At 35.8% G+C, this 21,465-nt stretch overlaps 1 protein-coding gene across 7 annotated transcripts in view; it reads left to right on the top strand.

Annotated features, from left to right (window-relative positions):
* The window catches only part of WAC (WW domain containing adaptor with coiled-coil), an 84,662-nt gene that overhangs the window by 36,938 nt on the left and 26,259 nt on the right, over window positions 1-21,465 (top strand). For all 7 annotated transcript variants that reach the window (XM_025885874.2, XM_025885872.2, XM_025885877.2 and 4 more), the window contains exons 4-6: window positions 11,273-11,379; window positions 17,591-17,706; window positions 18,295-18,407. In XM_025885874.2, coding sequence (XP_025741659.1) covers window positions 11,273-11,379; window positions 17,591-17,706; window positions 18,295-18,407 — 336 coding nt within the window. The remainder of the gene's footprint in view (window positions 1-11,272; window positions 11,380-17,590; window positions 17,707-18,294; window positions 18,408-21,465) is intronic.

Raw genomic sequence — 21,465 nt, 5'->3', positions numbered from 1 at the left:
CTTAACACTTTTTTGCTGTGTTAATATTAGTTACATTTAACAGGTGAAGTTTATATACTTGCATGTAACATAGGATTTGTTACTACTACCCAGCTTTTTGACAGCTAATTGGTAGAGATGATATCATTCCTTTTTAAATGATGCTATATGGAGGCTAGAGGTTCCAAGAATGGAACTGAGCATGTTGATCCTCAATCCCCCATTACCCTTATTGCAGTAAGAGTGGCTCCTGTTTTAAGTATTCCATTCATGCATTTGTTTTATTTTAGTCTTCTGACAGACTCAAGCATTGTTGTAATTACAGGGATTATAGCCAGGACATGACAGGCAAGGTCCCTGTGTTCAAGGAGTTTTTCTGTCCTATAGAAGAGATGGACAATATGGAATAGGCAGACAGGATTATTTTGTAATTGTGATTTGTGCCATAAAGGAAATAGTGTTTTGAAATGGTAATGGCACGTGGTAGGAGGTGGTTGGGCGAAAAGCTGTGTTAGAGGGTAACTTGTGAATTGATACCTGCAGAATGAGCAGCCAGCCATGTAAGGAAAGAATTCTGTGGCTTAAAGTTGGGGGAAAATACTAGACAGCCATTTCCTTGAAAAAATTTTCTTTAGTCTTCGTGTCATCCTTAAAGATGCGTACTTTTCCCCCCCTTAAAGATACACACTTTATTTATTTTTAAAGATTTTATTTATTTATTTGACAGAGACACAGCGAGAGAGGGAACACAAGCAGGGGGAGTAGGAGAGGGAAAAGCAGACTCCCCGCTGAGCAGGGAGCCGATGCAGGGCAAAGATACACACTTTAAAGTCTCCCTATTTCATGATGCACCCAGTACTGTTCAAAAGCATTGAAAAAACCCAAAATACTCAAACAGTTCTTAATTGTTTATTTAGAGAGTTTTTTGTCCAAAAGATAGAATCTGTTTTTTCCTTAGCTTGGCTTCCAAGCCCGTTTAGTAGTCTTTGGCTTAAGTTTAGCTTTACACCCCTTTTAGCTCATCTATAGGAACTTTGTGTTCCTGTCAGACTTATTTTACTCCTTGCCCTCTGAACCCTTATCATCCTATTCTTAAGCTATTTCTCCTGTCGTTTTTCTTGATTGAAGTTTATTCTTCACTTCATTGTACCCAGTTAAATCTCTTTTCTTTAGATGATTTTTGTAATTACCTTTATTAATATAACTGAGAATTATAATTATGTGAAACATATGAGAGCATAGCACATACCGGAAGATTCCTTTGTCTTCATTTTTCACCCGTTTTTAGTTTGAGGGGTACCATGAGGTTTCCAAAGTTGAAATTGTCTTGCTCAGTTGATTACAGTCCGGAGGTAAAATTACCTGGAGAGACATATAGGCATGACGGGACCTGCCTCTCTTTCTCCTTGTTTGCTGTACGGCTCTCTAAAGGCATCAGCTTGGGAAAGGGTAATACTCAGTTTGCAACTTCATTATTGCCTATCCACCCTTTCAGAATCTTATGATAATTTGAGACATTTTCTTAAAACTTACTTTTTTCATGTTAACTTTTTCTTTCAAAGGAGTGCTTTCCTTTCTTTGACTAGCCCCAAAGTTAATACAAAAACAAGGAAACAGAGGAGATAGAGGTGAAGATAAAGAACGTGTGAAGGATCTGGGATAGGAAAGAACTGGGCATGTATTTAAAGAACTGAAAGTGGCCAGGATAGCTAAGGTGTAGTGAGCAAGGTGTGGTGGGTGCTGCAGAATGAGGCTGGGAGGGTAAGTAGGACCATGAAGTTGAATGTCTTCCCTCTGTACCCATTAAAATTCAAGACACATGTTGTGCTCAGAGGCAGGCTTGAAAGATTACTTTGACTGCTCTGTGAAGACTGTTTTGAAACGAAGACAAGAATGAAAGTGGGAGAGCATTGAGAATATTATGGTGAACCCAGTGAATTTCAACTGGAGTCAGTAAGAATGAGATCCTTAATCCAAGATTAATTCTACATAGCCCTGTAATGCCAATTATTTGTTCTGTGTAGTACTGAATCAAATGCTTGAGATCACTGAAGAGTCAAGAGTCCCGTGTTGATAATTTTTCTAAACAAATGGAAGTAATTCTACACACTGTCCAACCAGTATCTTATTTGACAATGAAGATAACCATAGAAGTTAGGAGACCTCCTCACTTTTATTTAGTGAGGTAGAGGCAAAATCTGGACTGAAGCCCAGATTACCTGACCAAGTGCTCTTTTCATTAACTGAGTGGTTCTCATTTCACATATTTATTTTTAAAAGTAGAGGTATAATTCACATACCACACAATTATCACCACCACCACCCCACCGAAAGCCTATTAGTAGTCACTCCTGTCCCCAACCATTGATCTACTTTCTATCTTGATAGAGTTTGCTGTTTTGGATATTTCATATAAATGGATTACATACGTTCTTTGTGACTGATTTCTTTCACTTAATACAGTGTTTTTTGTGGTTCATATATTTTGTATCATGTATCAGTACTTAATTCTTTCTTTTTTCCAGGTTAAAGTTTCTTTACTTCAGTAATTCTTTTAAAGTACAGTTAAAATTTTCTATAAGAGAATATCATACACAACTTTTTCCAGACTTACATGGCTGTGTGACATTTTTTTGTTCAAAGCATCTCGTAGGATTAGTTTTGAGAAATGATGAATTAGGGATCTCTAAGTTATACATGTCAAAGTCACACGTAAGGTATGGTAGATAATTTTTTTTGGTAACAGTTTTGTTGATGTGTAATTCATCTCCTACAGTTCACCATTTTGAGGTGTGCAGTTCAGTGTTTTTTTAATGTATTCCCAGTTGTGCAGCCATCACCACAATTAATTTTAGAACAATTTCATCACCCAAAAAGAAACCCTATGCCTATCACCTTGCCCCCAGACCTAGAAAAACTCCTGTCTATAGATTTACCTATTGTGGATGTTTCATATAAGTGGAATCCTACAATATGTAGTCTTTTGTGACTGAGTTATAGGACTTAGCATAACATTTTCAGGATTCATCCATGTTATACCTTGTGGCAGTATTTGATCATTTTTATTTTTGAATAATTCATATTTATTTGTTAATCAGTTAGACATTTGGTTTGTTTCCAACTTCTGGCTGTTAAGAATATAATGTGCTATGAACATGTGTGGACACATGTTTTCACTGCTCTTGGATATATACCTAGAATTACTGGGTCATATGATAAATCTGTGTTTAACCTTTTAAGGCAATGCCATACTATTTCCCAAAGCAGCTGAGTATTTTGTATTTGCAACAGTAGTGTATATGAGGGTTTCAGTTTCTCTGCATCCTCCTCAACACTTGTCTTTTTGACTATAGCTATCCTAATGGATGTGAGTGGTTTCTCATGGCAGATTTGATTGGCATTTCCCTAATGACTAACATTGATGAGCATCATTCCGTGTGCTTTCTGGTCATTTATATGTCTTCTTTGAAGAGATGTTTGTTATCTTTCAGTCATTTAAATTTGTGTAATTTATTCTTTATTGAGTTGTAAGCGTTCCTACTAGAACTAGATAAAAGTCTTTTGCATAGGATTTGCAAGTATGTTTTCCTATTCCATGGATTGACTTCTCACTTTCTTGATGGTATCCTTTGAAGCACAAAAGCTTTAAATTTTGACAAAGTCTTAATTTATATTTTTTCTTTTTTCACTTGAAGTTTGGTGATGAAATAAGCCTATGTTTTCTTTATAAGAGTTTTAGTTTCAGCTCTTATATTTGGGTGTGATTCATTTTATAGTAGTTTTTGTGTATAGTGTGAGGAAAGGTCCAACTCAACTTGATTCTTTTGCATGTGCACCATCCCTTAAAAGTATTTTGTAAAATTCCATTTCTAGGCTTTAGATAAATAATATATGTTACCTACATGTGTAAGAGTAGGAAAGATGTGAGTAGTTCCAAAGGAAATACTAACACATACTTTGCACAAAGTAGTTTGTATCACTGTGCAAAAAGATATGTAGCATATTCATTTGGGGTAAACATAAAGGATAGCAGTATTATTTATTTTTTAGTTTTTTAAAGATTTATTTGAGAGAAGGTGTGCTTACATGAGCCAGGGCGAGGGGTTTGGGAGGTAAAGGGGGAGAATCTCAAGCACACACTTTGCTGAGCACTGAGCCAGACGTGGGGCTTGAGATATGACCTGAGCTGAAATCACAGTCAGACACAACCAAATGAGCCATCCAGGCGCCCCAGCAGTACTGTTTTTAAAACAAGCTTTATTAATGAAATTCAGTGAAAGCTGCATCTTTCCTTTATCTCTGCTAGTTTAATAATTTTTGGTCCTTACTCTCTTAACAAAGGAATCTCCTTCATATTATTTGTTCATGATAGATAGAAGTGCAGATGTATATAGTATAATTGTTGATGAAATTTTTCCAAGTGGTGAACATCCTGGTAAAAGTTTGAAACAAAACTAAGTACTCTGCAGTACAATTTGCACAGCATTTATGTTCCCTAGAAAATGTAGCATATGGTGTTAAGCAGGTTCTGGGCTCAGCTAATTAGAAGCTGATTTTTTGGATGGGATAGGTCTTTGAGAAATGTCCTCTGCCTCATAGGCATCTCTGGCCCCCTTCCACTAATTGTCAGTGGATGCCTTCATCTAGAGTAGTGCTGTCCAGTGATCCATGTGTGCAATTTTAAATTTTCTAGCCAACATCTGGAGTTAATTTTAATTTTAATATTTAATATATCGAAAATAGTTCATCATGTAATCAATATAAAATATTAATGTGCTATTTTACGTTCTTTTTGTATTCGGTCTTTGAATCTAGTGTGTGTTTTACACATGCAGCAAATTTCAATTTAGAGTGGGCTATCACTTGGATAATACCGATCTAGAGGGAGTAACTCAACTATAGGGCACTGTCAAATGCAAGCCTGTGGTTGACACATTATCTGAATCATTTCTACCCTTACCAGGAGACATAGTCTGGTTAGCTACATTTTGCTTTTCCACCACCATTTAGCTCATACACAATTAGTAAATTGGAGAATGACATTAATAAACTGAAGCTGTATTGGTTCATATGTGAAATTTTTTTTCCTAGGCAAGGAGAATCAGAATAGCAGGAGTAGGGTTATAACCTTCCAATAGAAAGGAAAAAGCTGCTGCATAGGCAAGACCCCTAAAGAAAATTCAAGTCTCCTCCCCCAGCCTTGCATGGCTCTGTCTGTGGCAAGTTGCACTTTCTTCTCTGTCCTTTTTAACTGTAGCCTCAGAACTTCACTTCTATGTTCTCAGCCCCAGCAAGCCTCATTTCTACCCAAATGTGGGGTTTTTTTTGCATTTTTAATATCCCCTGAAACAATGTATAACCATGCTGAGCTGTTTGCCTTGTGTTGGTTATAATAAAGTTGCATAATTTTGAGTGATTTACTCCTACTCTATTTTTCCCATAAGACTTACTTTTAGTCTGATTTTGCAGAATTTAAGGTTTGTCAGGAAAACATTTATCATGTTATGGTAAAAATACTCATTATAGATGTGGCTTTCTTTGTAAAATCTCTTTGTTTTTAACTGTTTGTGGTCTCTTGTTTTGGACTGATGAGAGGAAGACCAAAGACAGTGGAAGGCAGTAGAGCACTTAAAGTGTGGCCCAGATACTGGCCATATCAAAACCATGTTATTAAAAATTTACATCCTGGGCGCCTGGGTGGCTCAGTTGGTTAAGCGACTGCCTTCGGCTCAGGTCATGATCCTGGAATTCCGGGATCGAGTCCCGCATCGGGCTCCCTGCTCGGCAGGGAGTCTGCTTCTCCCTCTGACCCTCCCCCCTCTCATGCTTTCTCTCTCTCTCTCATTCTCTCTCTCAAATAAATAAATAAAATCTTTAAAAAAAAATTTACATCCTGGGGCGTCCCATCCCATATACTGTGAATCAGAATCTCTGTGAGATTCAGCCTTGAAATCTACATTTTTTTAAATAAACTGAAGTTTGAGATCTACTGTGGACCTTTATTCAGTCATACCTACTGTCTGCTTTTATTAGTTTGAATAGCAGTTTAGGGTGGTAGATGTCCTTGAAATCTTTCATTTAGTATTCTAGGTATGCCTTACCCATTCTTTTCAGTGATTTGTAGATGGCATTAAGACTTAATTTCTAAGTCTGAGGATCTGGTAGTGAATTCTAGTCGTTGTCATGTTCTGAATAAGGACACAAATGCCATAATATTTATCCCTGAATAGAATGAAAACTGTTGTTTCACTTTTTGAAAAGCTGGTTGCATTTCCCAGCTTTGTTTGCTCATATAGAAGTATATATTCTTTTTGTTTTCCCTCTAATATCCAAGTTCCTTTTTCTAAATGGAAGTGCAGTGTTACTGCTTAATTTCTAGCTGAATCAGGTGCATTTTGCTACATTTTTTGACCCATTTCCCAGAGTACTCTCCTAGGGCTCCATCTTTATGAGTCTGGAGGTTCTAGCCTTCGCACCCTTTAAGATCTAGCTTCTGAAGTTACAGAGGATGCCAAATAGGGATTATTTTGCCTTTTAAATATTGAAGATTCTGTCAGGGAGGTCCATATATTGCATTACGTTAAATTAATTGCTTATTTTAGATTAATGTCTAATCCAGGAATCAGCAAAGTTTTCTTAAAAGGCTGGATAATATTTTAGTCTCGTGGGTCCCACAGTCACTGTCACAATTAAAAGAAAAAAGTAGCCATAGGTAATACTTAAATGATTGGCTGTTGCTATGTTTTGATAAAACTTTATTAACGAAAACATGCATCCAGCAGATTGTAATTTGCTGATTCTTGGATTCTAGTCTGACATTAGCATCCAATCAAGTTAAAGCATCTCTGTTTTATATCTGCCTTTGGTTAAGCACTGGATGAGAGAATTTTGCCCAAGCATAAACATATAACCGCTTTATTTCACCTCCCCCACCCCAAACCCAAGTAATTCTCAATAGTATCCTTTCTTTAGAAATCCTTAAGACTTGCTTCGTTAGTCCTGTCATTTAAGGTCAGTTGTCTCCCACTTAATCCATAGATACTACTTTCCTCAAATAGATTTTTTTTTTAAGTATGAGCCCCTATTTGGTAATATGCAGAGAGCATATGGCACCAGACCATATAAACAGCTTTTGCTCCCATTACTTTCTTGGGCCAAATAGCGTCCATGAGACTATCTCTTACAGCATATATGTTATATCATCCTTTGTGCACTTGAATAATCACTGATTTAGTATTAAAATTCTGAGTTCAAGTTTTATGCATGGCTCTTCTCTTCTTTGGATATATTGGCATCCACAGATCACTTGTTCTTTCTCTGAGTCTTAGACCTACATCATACTGTTAATAAAAAAAAACAAAAAAGGGCGCCTGGGTGGCTCAGTCGTTAAGCGTCTGCCTTCGGCTCAGGTCATGATCTCAGGGTCCTGGGATCGAGTCCCACATCGGGCTCCTTGCTCTGCAGGAAGCCTGCTTCTCCCTCTCCCACTCCCCCTGCTTGTGTTCCTGCTCTCGCTGTCTCTCTCTCTGTCAAATAAATAAATAAAATCTTTAAAAAAAAAAAACAAAAAAAAAACAAAACCAAACTGTGTTCTTATCCTTAAACATACAAACTCATTTTAGGGTAGGAAATAAAAACTCACGTGAATTTTTGAGATAAAAAGGAGATTTCAAAGAAATTTTGTGTTGTAGCACTTTGTATATTAGGTATGGAAAATGTAGCTCTGGAAAATCCTAACCACCATCATCATTAATCTGATGCTGGCTGGGTAGGGTGTGTATAATCACTTTGCTTTTCAACTTGTTAACTTCAGTTTGGAAAGAACTACATGGAGGAATTAAAAGGTTCAAATGAGATACCTCCCAAAAATACTTTGGAAGATAATATAAATTGTAGCTTTTATTAAGGAGAGTTAGCTGTAACTTAGTATGATCATGTTATTTAGGGGCTAATCTGCCCTGTATTCAGTTCTTAAGCACATCCTTCTGGCTGGAATCTAAAGATTTATTGGCTACCATACCATACCATGCTTTCTTTAAAACCTCTTTTACTTAGTTTTGGATCCTATTTAAGAACGTCAGTTTATTCTTAGTCCCTTACTAAAATAATCTGTATCTTAATCTTGCTTCTCACTTCTTTTTTAAGTGTCAGTTGTTAGTTTTGCTAAGTGGTCTATAGATAAATCTATTTCACAGGATGTAGACTCTATAATCCCTATTCAAAAAGCTTCTGTCTCTGAAAATGTCTTCCCTCTTAACAGCTGATTGAGTTTTCTCTTGTCTCTAAAGTCTTAGGCTAGGGTGCCTCAATACTTGCATTTTTTTCAGTATGTTATGCCCTCTGAAAAAACATCTGCTAGGCCTAAAAGCTGTCTGATACCATCTGTCAGACTGGTGGAGTATACACTGTTTCTTCAGAGGTAAGAGCTTAACTAATTGGGTGCTTGTCACTTTCTGAATTTTCATTGATAGTAAGAATAACACTAGAGTAGAGTAGATTCCTGGATCTTAACCTAGAGATCAGTAGACCTCATTCCTAATATACCTTATGTTTATAGGGTACTTCAGTTCTCGTGTCTTTTAACAAATCTTTAATGTGGCACTTTATGTCAGGGCATCTAACCCAAGCTTCTTAAAGGCTTATTCTAGGATTCATTTCAGTCTATAGAATTGGCCTTTTCTTCATTATTGCCGACATGTTTTGGAAATTTCAATGGGAATCTCAACTCTCCTAGGGATGGATAAATACGACATTCTTTGTATAACTCAGTTTCTTATCTGTATTGTCCTGTAAACCTGATTTTTTTTTTAAATGAGTTACATCTGAAAAGTGCAAATTTTGGCATAGGTTTAAGATTTTCTTAAAAACTTGGGAGTATTAATTTTTCTTTGTAAATGCGTGTGTTGGAGTTTGGTGATTCTCTAAGAGGGTTACAGGACCCAGTGTACAGTCATTATCATGGCTATGAGTTACTACTGTGAAAAGATACAAAGCGGAGTCAGCTAAGGGAAAAGGTATGCAGAGCAAAGCCTGGAGGAAACCAGATGCAGGCTTCCAAGAGTCTTCTCCCAGTAGAATCACACAAGACATATTTCATTCCTTCAGCAATGAATTGTTGACCATATTTGTGAAATGTTGACTAATAAAGGAGGCTTATTAGAGATTTAGTTCCCAAAATTTTTATTGGATTTAGTTTGTTACATAGGCACCTCTACCTAGCATGTACCAAAAATCTGGATTCCCATAGGAAAGTATATATTAAGCATAAACCATATTGTATGCACAAACATCTTAGGCACAGTGAACAACTGTTAGCTCTTAAGGGAACGCTCCAGAAATCTAGGTTCCCACATGTCAGCCAAGGGCCAACTGTGCAAGTGGGCCTTTCTAAGGATAGAGGTCTTAGGCCAGCAGTGTTAACTTTTCTTTCTTTTTTTTTTTTTTTAAAGATTTTATTTATTCATGAGAGACGGAGAGAGAGAGAGAAGCAGAGGGAGAAGCAGGCTCCCAAGGAGCAGGGACCCCGATGCAGGACTCGATCCCAGGACCCTGGGATCATGACCTGAGTCGAAGGCAGACGCTTAACCATCTGAGCCCCCCAGGCGTCCTGTGTTAACTTTTTTGCCCACTGAGTTTTTCTTGACTCATTTCTTTTTGATTGTGTTTATTCTTAAAATGTTTACTGAAGAATATTTTCCCTGCTGTATTAAAGTTAAGGGTGTTTTTATATAACACATGCCATACAGCAAGATAAAATTAAAAACAAGTAGATGAAGTCATCAAGCAGTTTGCTTGTTGAGAAATGTCCTCTGTTATACCACCTACATGATGCCACGTTCTTCAATAACCCTCTACTGTCTTTTGTCACATCACTAGTGTTTTTGGGTCTTTGAATCTGCTTCTAGCTTCCCTTATAAACTGGCCCTAATCCAAGGTTAGGTATTGGCCATTGCCTTTTCTCTTGCCATAGTCTTACTTCATTCCAAGCTCATAGTGCTTGTTGATACTATGCAAGGCAAAGTCCCCTGCCTTTCACTTACAATGGAGGAGACTTCCAGATCACTTCTGAATTCCTAGTGCTCTGTAGGTCTGCTGACATTTCCACTTGGATGTCTGAAACTTTATAGTCATCATCTGTCTGTCCCAGTTCACTTTTCTTATCTACTTAGTTTCCCTTGCTGATTGAAATAGTTAATTCTTAAATGATTACTACTTGAAACAACTCTGGTTCTAACTGGTGACTAATTGCTAGACCACTCAACCATTTATATTACTCATGCCACTTTTTGTTCACTATAATGTAGCCTTCATACCATTGCCAGTGTAGTTTAAGTTGAATTATGGTACGTTGTTGCTGGGAAAAAAAGTAATGAAGTTGAAATACAATTAGAAATTGTAATAGCAATTACACTTTTATGGTGAACCTTTTTGTATCTTTAATCAGTGTTTTTGCAAGTCTTTGTTTTTATACCTTGGCTTTTCTTAAGACAGTAAATACTATCATCCCTGATGGTCTTTGAGATGTGTGGATTATTTATAGAACTCATGAATTACTTTTAAGCAGTTCTTAGAGTTGGTCCTCTTATTAGGAGACTTGATATCATCATCATCTTGAAAGAGAGTACCTTCCATAAGATTTAACCTTCTTAATAATGTTTTAGTTGAAAAATTGGCAAAACTATTTAAAATCAAGTTGCAGAGGCTATTTAGGAAATTGAAAAATAATTGCAAAAACATATTGGATATTTATAACTTTTAGTTCTGTATCACTGAATTTTTGTGCCTTTTTTCTTTATGTTGTGTTTCTGTCTTTCCCTAATAAAACTTTTATTTTAAAAAAAAGGGGACGCCTGGGTGGCTCAGTTGGTTAAGCGTCTGCCTTTGGCTCAGGTGTTCTGGGATCAAGTCCCGCATCAGGCTCCTTGCTCTGCGGGGAGCCTGCTTCTCCCTCTCCTACCCACTTGTGCTCTCTCTCACTATCTCTGTCTCTCTCTCAAATAAATAAATAAAATCTAAAAAAAAATTTAAAAAGTTGCTAGAAATGGTATTGATGAGGTTTTGCTCATCTAATTATACATAACAGGCTATCAGCCATGTAAGCTATATGCTCTTCAAGCTACATCTTTAGTATGCTTACAAATACTTTATGTGTAAGAAGTATGAATATGTACATATTCCAGATGCTTATGTAAAATGATTTAGGGATATACAGTGATCTATAGTATGATAGAAACCAGTTGAAATTAAACATGAAATACAACTTATAATTCACTTTGGTCTTTATTCTTTTAAGGGACCAGTTACTCTCCACAAGAAAATTCACACAACCACAGTGCTCTTCATAGTTCAAATTCACATTCTTCTAATCCAAGCAATAATCCAAGCAAAACTTCAGATACAGTAAGTATATAAACGTGCCCAATTTTGGTTTGGGGGTTTCGTGTGTGTGTGTGTGTGTGTGTGTGTGTGTGTGTGTGTGTTTAATTTATTACCCCCCTCAAAAGAAAACCCCAAAAACTCCTCCACCAAGTCTTGTTAAATCTAAAGGTGACCTTTTTAAAATATATTTGAAGTAATGAGCTGACCTTCTTAGTAGAACTGAGAATAGTCAGGAAATATCATTTGGTATTATTTCATCACTTTTCCTATACAGAGCAAAATTTTACCATTGCAATGTCTGAGATACAAAGAACTATAGATTATGAAACTTCTCTAGTTACTTAAAGTGGTTTACCTTGAGCTTATTCTTACTCTGTAATATATACACTTCTTAAAACATATATTCAGACATCTGTGTATTATACACCCTACTAAATACTAGTGATGTAAAGATTCTTGTCCTCAAGGCAATGAAAGTCAGGAATTTTAGGTATTTCTAAACTGAAGTAACTCAGCTTGGATTTTTTTAAAGTCAGGGTTCAAATGGAAGTTTTAATACATTCATTCAACAAAAGCTTAATAAGTTTTCAGTTTGCCAAGCATATGCTAGGTTGTAGATATATAGTACTAAGAAAATGTGGCCCATCTTAAAGGAACTTTTGGACTTGGGGTGAAGACTGCAGAGTAAAGTTAAAACAGTGCATGTTAAAGTTGCTTTGGGAACATTCAAAAGGGGAACTCCAAACTTGGATGAGAGGAAGGTATTAAAGAACAAGTAACACTCCGCAGCGGATTGAATATAACAGCTAGTTGAAGAGGTCTGGAATTTGTGTGGTATGCAAAGGGAATAGCATCTACAAAGACATAGAAGTGTGAAATAACAGAATATTTGGAGAACTGCAAGGATTTTGAAAGTGTGGAAGAATGGCAAGAGCTCAGGTTACAGAGATAAGTGGGAGCTAGATCACAAAAAATTGTGTATCTTACCAAGGAATATGAATTTTATATAAAGGGAGTGCAGAACTATTGAAGGATATAATTGGTGAAGGAACCTCATAGTTGAAATTAAAAAATTCATCAGGTAGTAGTGTGGAAAATACAAGAAGGAAAGAACAACTAGAAGGCTATAGAAGTGCAGGTTGAATCCAACAGATTTTGCCTTGGATATTTGGGTGATCATCATACCTTAACACTGAAAGGTCCTTGGGATTAGATTTTCTTAGCCCTTATTGAAGCTGTGTGGATAGTACATTTCCAAAGAAAATCAAGACATAAATGATAGCATTTTCATAAAGATAAACTTAGATAAATATTGTATCACTCAGGGTCTAGGTAGGAAAACAAAACATGCTAGTTATTTTAGCACAGAAAATTTGATAGCACAGAATTTTATGTACAGGATTGGCTAAGCAGATACTGCATGTTCTCGAGGACTGAAAAAAACAAAAAGGAACACCAAGGTAATACACATAGAGTATATAGTATTCATCCTTAGGGCTGGAGTACAATAGGAAGAGGTTGTGGTTATTAGAACCTAATAGCTTAGAGGAGGAGCCCTACGGAACTGGTAATAGTACTTGTGAATGGTATGAAGAAGCTAGTTCTGGTTTGGGGCATATAGCAGAGAGCTGGAAGTTGGAGACAGCTGTGGCTGTTAGGCTTCTCGTGCCTTTCAGTCTTAACTTCGGTGCCTACTATTGGCAGAATCTAACAGGTGGCCTGCTGACTAAACAATGTAATTTGCCCTAGCGTCACAGAACAGTATAGAAGAGGGTGGTGGTGGTGGTGGTGGTGGTGAGACTGAGACAACAGCTTGGTAAACCTTAACAGGTGTTATCATCAAACTACTTCTGATGAGTTATTTCCAGTAAGGTGTATCATCATCAGGATTTTAGAATGAGTCTGTTTTTGTGGTAAGTGGCCCCATTAATTTACAAAGTAACAAACACTAAAGTTGCGTTTATCACTGACAATTCCAATTTGGTATTTGTCTGCTGATAGTTACAGTGGCAGGCCATGTGGACATTGTTTTGGCTTAAAAAAAATCTTAGTTCAGGAAAAACTAATTCTGGTTGTTTTGATTTCTAAGACATGGATTAAACATGAAATCAGAAAGAATAAATAATGGGCAGATAAGCTTGATCGACCCAAATCATAAATGGAGTCAGAGGATTTAATTTTGTGGGTGGAAGCTGAAGACTGTTACCTGAATGGATTAAGTGTTAACATGTTTTAAGAATCAGGATTTCCCTTTCTGTAAATTTCAACTATAGGTATATAATTAATCTCCAAGTAGTCTTTTTTATTATAATATGCCCAGTGGGCATGAAACATATATTATTTATACAAATTTAATCTTACCTGAGAAGTTAGCTTTTGAACCTTTCTGCAGGTTACTTATAAACTTTTTGTTTGTAATCACTTCTAATGGAATTTTTTGAGTAGTAAGTAAAACAATTTAAAAAGTAGTTCTTTTTTCTCTGAAGTTTTCAGGTTTTAAATCTGTCTTTGAAAATCAGTAACAATATTATCTAGTTATCTACACAGACATTTGGTTGTATGGGTGATTTATATTTATCAACTGTTGATAGTCGAGTTGAAGTTGCCTTATTTTTTCAGTATTAGATTAAGATATTCACATGTAGTTCCCTAAGTCCTGTGATGAACATTTATAGTGGTTTAACACAGAGCCTAGCCCATGATAACTGTTTAGGAAAAGCTTTTTGAATGCCTCATCCTTCCTAATCTAAATCATAATAGGACTTACAGACCTCATGTAGCTTGTTTTAAGATTAGTTATGCTTATTTGTGATTTTTAAGAGGCCTCTGAATCGCTTCATTTAGAAAAAAAAAAATTCCCACTTAAACACATAATTGATATCTTCTACGTATCCACCAATCATGATTTGCTGGGAAATACTTTACATTCAGTCACAGGTGACTTTGCATTTATATTCCAGCTCCACTTGTTATCATGTAAATTATCTTCTGCATTTTTTGGAGCTTTTCAGCTTGAGGCTCTCAAGTTTATTTTCTGTAACCAGTCTTTGCCTGAAGATACTCTACTTAATTTTTAAAAATTAGAAATTTATCAGAACTCTTAGGACTCCATGAAATTCTTTATAGTAAATGCTGTTTTTGATGTTGTTATTCAGTGAAAGGCTCCTTACTAAAAATTCGTAAGTTAATTCCAGGATTAACCATTTCTTTTCCATCGTTTTACTTGGGGAAGAAGTAGTAGGATTCTGTATTTTAAGAGAGAGAGCAGAAAGAGATAGCTTTTTTAAGAAAAGCACACTTAAAAGACATTTTGAATTGAGGGAGAGCTTTTTATCAATATTTACCATATTTAAAAATTAAAACTTGATAAATATGAGGGCCGCATAGGTGGCTCAGTTGGTTAAGTGTGTGCCTTCGGCTCAGGTTAGGATCCCAGGGTCCTGGGATGGAGCCCCACGTCGTGCTCACTGCTCGACGGGGAGCCTGCTTCTCCCTCTGCCCCTCCCCCTACTGTGTGTGGGTGTGTGGGTGTGTGGGTGCTCGTGCTCTCACTGTCTCACTTACTCAAAATCTTTATTAAAAAAACATAATTTTAAACTCAGTTGATTGTAAACCCTTTACATGTTAGCATATATACTGTTTTTATGAAAAATAACTTTGTAAAACGAATAGTATCTCTTTAATGCCTGTCTTAATAGGAGATACCTAGAACTTCACATGTGCTCTGCATTCAATCTTTCGTGATAACAAATCTCTTTCCACAGCATCTGGGGAAATTCCACTCTGTTCTTGTGATAGAATGAGGAAGAAAAAGACAAAATCATTTTAGTATTATTATGAAAATAGTTTTGATCTTTTGAAATGATTTTTGGGGTCCTTCAAGGGTTTCTGGACAACACTGGGAAAACTGCTGCCTTAGTGCTTGTGTTGGCAAGTACATCAAGCCTAATTCAGAATATTTGAAATGTTTGCAGGCCTTTTTGGGGTTTAGTTCTTAGTTGTAGATACTCTGTTTTTCCTAATCAAATTTAATAACTTAAGATCTAATGTTTAATATGGTGATCATAGTTGATAACACTATACCGTGTAATTGAAACTGGCTGAGAGTGAAGACTTAAATGTTTTCACAAAATCTGTGAGGTGATGGATGTGTTAATGAACCAGATAGGCGAAATTCTTTACAGTGTCAAATCATCACAGCATACACTAAGTATCTTCCAGTTTTGTCAGTTATAATTCAATAAAGTTGAAAATATATAAGAAAAGCAGTAACACCTGTTGCACATCAGCATTTTAAAAATTCCTCATTACTAAAAGGGTTCCCCGCCCCCTTAACCTTTTTTTGAGGATGGAAGTGGGGTGAGAAAATTAGTTACTGCTATGTTACTATAATGCTCTACCCTGAAACTCATTTTGTTAAGTAAGACATTAACTTGTACTAATCTAAGATTGGGTGGGCGCAATCAGAACAGTGTTAATAGACTCAGACTCTTCAAGGTTCTGGTCTGTGAACTTTTAACTGTCCTGGAGGTTATGCCAGGATGTAAATTTAACTGTCATTAAATAGTATACTGTTTACTTGAGCTGAATTTTTTTTTTTCTTAAAGTGAGACTCTTGACGAGGGAAAGAGTATGTCAATATATATTTTGATGCCTGCTCCTTACCTTCTTCAGAAAATTCACAAAACCATCACTTTGAAGAGCACTGATGTGTAGACCACTCTGCCATACTCTGATGTCCTCTATCCACCTGCCTCAAATCTTAATCTACTTCTTCAGATCAAACTAGTAATCAATCCCATATAACCACTTCCCCAGGAAACCAAATCTTCCAGATATCCATAGAAGTGTTCAGTTTGTATAAAAATTGAGGTACAAGGAGTGGTGAATGTTGAAAGAGAACTTTTTGAATTTGGCCTTCTGTGATTGGGTTTCTGCAACTTGGTTGTAGCCTACTTCTGAAAACGAGGGTTGAGAATTAACTTCCCCCTGGTATGAGAGTTTTGGAGGCACAGGGCTGATTGCCAATCACTTCATTATTTTGAGGCATAATCCCAAGAGCATAAATGTGGCAGAATCTGCAATATTTTTTCATGTACCTTCAAAGTTATTGCAGGATTTTGAGAATTGGACCTGATTTGTTGGAAATAATGGGCATCCTGAAACCTAGGATTTGATCCTTTCTTCCATCACCAGTTAGTTTTGTGACCTGTAGACAACTTGTACGTTCTCTAGGCTTGTTTTCTAGTTGGTAAAATTAAAGCTGAGTCAGCAGGGCATGAGAATTCGTTTCTTTCCTCAGACTTTAAAATTGTGTCACTGTACACTGGTGAACCCAGAAGAAGTGTAGACTGCCAAAGTATAACATCATTTCAAGCTCCTTTAACAAAATAGGCAAGAAATTCATCTCAAGTGTACTTGGGATTCTACCAGATTTCCTGGGCCCAGTGCACTTAAACTTTACACTTTTTATATCACTACCACGGAAAATTGGGCCTCCTTTCAGATTTTTCTAATTTCTTTATAATTTTACAGTACTTATAAAATACCTAAAGAGAATGTATCTGAGAGTTTTTGAAAGGCTGGTTTTTGTTACAGGGAAATGAGTGATGCTGCTGACCCATATATTATGTGAGACAAGGTTTAGCTAACACCACATCTCATGGATTTTAACAGTGAAACAGATAATAATTTGCTTTGTGTTTATGTTTTATTAAATGTTTTTTTTTCCACTAAGTAACAGTAAATACAGGCAGATTGTTCTCTGTTAATAGTATATGTGAGTACTGTCGTGCATAATGAGTTTAGAACCTGATGGCTGTCATATCATCGAATCAGTCAGTTGACTGTGGGTTTTTTAAACTGCCCCCCCATGTGACTGGATTTCAGCAAATAAAATTATAATAATGGGGAACTTTGGTAATGCTTTTCTAAAGTCAAGATGTTAATTTTGCATTTCTCATTTTGTGCCTAATAAACTAATGTCTGTCAATCTCTTTAATTTCATATTTTGCAGGATTTTCCATTGTTATTTTTTAAGGTGTTCATAGACTAAAGTTGTCCTAAGATATATATACACAGATAATTATATTTTAGATCTGGATGCTTTTATTTCATGGTCTTTTCCCTTTTCCCTTATATATGCTTTGAAAACCATTGACATTCTTGATGTTTCATAATAAGTGATTAAATAGTATTAATATTTTCTAATTTTTTAAAATGTATTTTTAAGCCTTATGATTCTGCAGATGACTGGTCTGAGCATATTAGCTCTTCTGGGAAAAAATACTACTACAATTGTCGAACAGAAGTCTCACAATGGGAAAAACCAAAAGAGTGGCTTGAAAGGTATTTGCTCTTACTCATTGAAAAATATTTCTTACTCTTGATTTTACAGCTTTACATCTTTAGAACATTCTGAGTGTAGGTTTCTTAGAGTGAAACTCATCATACCCCTCTTTAATTGTAGTTGGCCCATGTGTTTTCTGTAATTTCTCTTTAAAAAACAAAAAAGAAACTTTAAAAAAAAAAACTTGGACAGATAAGCAACTGTCCACAAGGACCTTGTAAACCATCAGTATATTTAAGATTTTATATCAACCTATACTTAATGCATCTTCCTTATAATTTGTAATAGAAATCTTCATAATTCTTAAAGTATAATAATATGTTCCCTTCATATTTGTAGAATTAATATTGGAGAGTTTGGCTGTAGGGTTAATGACATTATAAATAATTGCTGTAATATGACCATCATTGAGAAACATTACTGTTCTCTTAGCCCTATCTCATCTCTGACACCAGTTGATATTATGGCTGTGTTCAGTTCTTTTATTTTCCATATACCATTTTGTTGAGCATTTGACCAGAAGTGTTACATATAAACTCATTGTACTTGATATAATTTTTATGGGTTTATCTATGTTTTATTTTTAGAGAACAGAGGCAAAAAGAAGCAAACAAGATGGCAGTTAATAGCTTCCCAAAAGATAGGGATTACAGAAGGGAGGTGATGCAAGCAACAGCCACTAGTGGGTTTGCCAGTGGAAGTAAGTATTAATTTTTTTCTTTGAAGCAACATGATGTTTGATTCACTCCTATAGTTCATATATTTATATCTGTATGCATAGCTGTTTACATATGTAAACTAAAGTAATAGAAACATAGGTTTCTTTTATGTTAGATATGTCTTCCTAACCTTCACCATTTTGTTTCCTGAAAAGAAAAAGGGTGCTCAAAGGAATAGTGCACATATATATTCATCACTACTCATAATGGCTATAATGCAGTTGAATTGGTGGAAAACAAAATTTCATATTGTGGATTGACTTCTTTAAAACTGGAATTGTTTGGTTTTCCCCCCTTTCCTGAATTGTGTCCTATTAAACTGGACAGTGATATCCCTTCCAAAACTCATTGAGTCTTTCAATCTAATAATTGAATAATAGTCACACACAGATAGTGACATCAAAGTGTCTGTTGGTGTTTTATGTTTATCAGTGAGAAACTTTTTTATCCTTATATCTGGAAACTGATTTTATCATGATCATAGATCTAGGTAACATCTCCATACTGTGGGCATACCTTAATGTTTTTTGAGGTCAGATTTTGTCTTAAGTGGGACAATATGAGTAACATACATTTATTTCTTAATTTAAATTAAGTTTGTATTTGGAGCTTTTAGTAAAGGTATTCTATTACCAGTGACTTCCCTTGCCTAGAATAGAATTTAAATGCCACTATAGAATTCTTAGGCTCTTTATCACCGTTTGAAATTTTCAGAAAAATTTTTGAAAGATGTGTTCAGGGAGTTCTTGGACCTTTAGCATTTGAATTTTCCTCCTGTAACTTAAGTAGGGGTTGTATTTGGTCTCAGCAGGGGATACTGATTTTTTGACTGGAGAAATTTTAAGATGAAACAGATAGTAAAGTAACATAGTTCTTCACTGAATGTTTACGATATATTCCTTGGAACATTTAATTTTTTATATTAGTGAAATTGCACTTAATTCTTAGAAAATGATTTAAAGTACTGAAGTGAGGAAATTAAAACTATTAAATTTTGAGACAGAAGACTTGGGTTCTAGTTCCATTTTACTTAATATCTGTAACTGTGACTTCTGGCAAGCAGTTAGAAATGAGGTAAAGGTTTTCCTCTCCAGGAAAAAAAAAAAAAACAACATCCAGCTTATGGTCCTCCTGAACAAAACTGCAGAGGAATACAAGGGGGTATGGGGGAGGAGTGGCAAATGGGTATAAAAATAATCACTTTTTCTTAGATATTGGGCCAGGCCTCTCACTTAGTGGGTGAAGGTTCCCAGAGAGAAAAAAAGTAAGAGCCTAGTGTGTCTGCTTTATTCTTTCTAAAATACCCTATCATTCCTTCTCCCTTGAGGTGTAGAGTAAATGAAGGAAGTAATTAAAGATCTGATGGAAATATTGTTGGAAGTGAAAGTAGTAATTTTTTGTCTTTTTAGTAAACCATTTTTAAGGAAATAAAATCAGAGTTGTGTTTTTATTTTTACTTATTTTTTTTAAGATTTTATTTATTTATATGACAGAGAGCAAGAGAGGTAACAGAAGCCGGGGGGCTTCCTGCCGAGCAGGGAGCCTGAATGCGGGGCTTGATCCCAGGATCCTGGGATCATGACCAGAGCTGAAGGCAGACACTTAACAACTGAGCCACCCAGGCACCCCTAAAGTTGTGTTTTTAAATTGTGTGCATCTTTTTCTTTCAAAAATGAAGGGGTTCCTTTTCTTTTTTCTCCATAATTTCGAAAGTGAGGCATGTTTGTTATTAAAAAATAGTAAGGAACGTTTTTTAATTCTATGAGCCAGGAACATTTGGGGACGTATACTTTTTTTTCTGTGTATATAAATTTGTATAAAAACTACACATGTATATGTTTTACATCAAAAATGGGATTATATGTTACTGTTTCTAACCTTTTCTTTTCAGTAGTATTTCAAGGAAATGTTTCTGTGTCAGTTTAGAAATCAGTGTGTTAAATTGCTTGGTTTTCCTTCTTTATTTTATTTTTTTTGATGTGCCCTCATTTATAAATAATGCTCTGTCCCTGGATACTTATTAGGTGGTTTTTAGCCTTTTCCTATTGTCAGCAGTGCTGTGATTTCTGTCTTTGCCCACTTACTCCTTCTTTAGCCAAATTCCTAGAAGTGCACATAATGAGTCAGTAGGTTGATGTGTGTGTTGAACTATAGTCATGTGTCTCACTTTTTCAGTTTTAAGTAATATTTGAGAAAAACCTTAGCTATATTTCCTTTTATTTTTCCTTAATTGGTCAACTGATTTAAATACTTAAGTGTGGTAGTAATGAAGTCATTAAACCATTTAAGTGCTTAACTTTTTCTATGCAAAAAGTGTTGGCAGAGTTTTCCCATGTGTCCATTGGTGTTCATGCTGGGTAAGACCTAAAGATTTGTAGTTTGTAACTGCCAATAAAAGGGGGGAGGGGGGACTGAAAGACTTTATATGTTAAAAAGATAAAGGTAGAAAATAGATTTATTTTTTGCACTGTAGCAAATAATGTTATCCAGAACTTGACATTGAAAACTATGGATAAAACTTTTAATTTGGTATTACTGTTACTAGATTGTTTTCATGGTCTTTAATTTGTGCCTCATAGAATGATTGTGCTTAGGGAAACCTTAATTTGGGGTTTCTCAACAGTAGCACTAATGACATTTTGGGTTAGGTGATTCTTTGTTGTGGGATGCCGTCCTGTGTCATAGGATGTAGAGTACCGTACCTGGCCTCTATATGTTAGAGGCCAGTAGCACACCTCCTCTCTCCCTAGTCATGACAACCCAAAATGTCTCCATACATTTGCCAAATGTCTTTGTTGTGGGGGTGCGAGTAGAGTCACTGCATTAACTGTGTTTTGTCTAGAGTTGTGAATCCTAGAAAGCTGTTGCAGCTACAGCTTCCTTAGTTCCTGTAAAGTTGCTGCCATTTTTCTCCCCCAGAGCTTACAAGTGTTTGAAGAAATATCAGCTTTAATTTTCATCTGAGTACATTTGCTTGATATTCTTTGACTCGTCATAAGGAACTGAGAGGGATTTTTCTTGGTGTCCAGTTTTTGGTAG

Source organism: Callorhinus ursinus, unplaced genomic scaffold (genome assembly GCF_003265705.2).
Source record: "Callorhinus ursinus isolate GAN/ISIS: 27379988/994484 unplaced genomic scaffold, GSC_fseal_2.0 scaffold62, whole genome shotgun sequence".
Lineage (NCBI taxonomy): Eukaryota > Metazoa > Chordata > Mammalia > Carnivora > Otariidae > Callorhinus > Callorhinus ursinus.
This window is presented reverse-complemented; position numbering and strand designations above follow the sequence as displayed.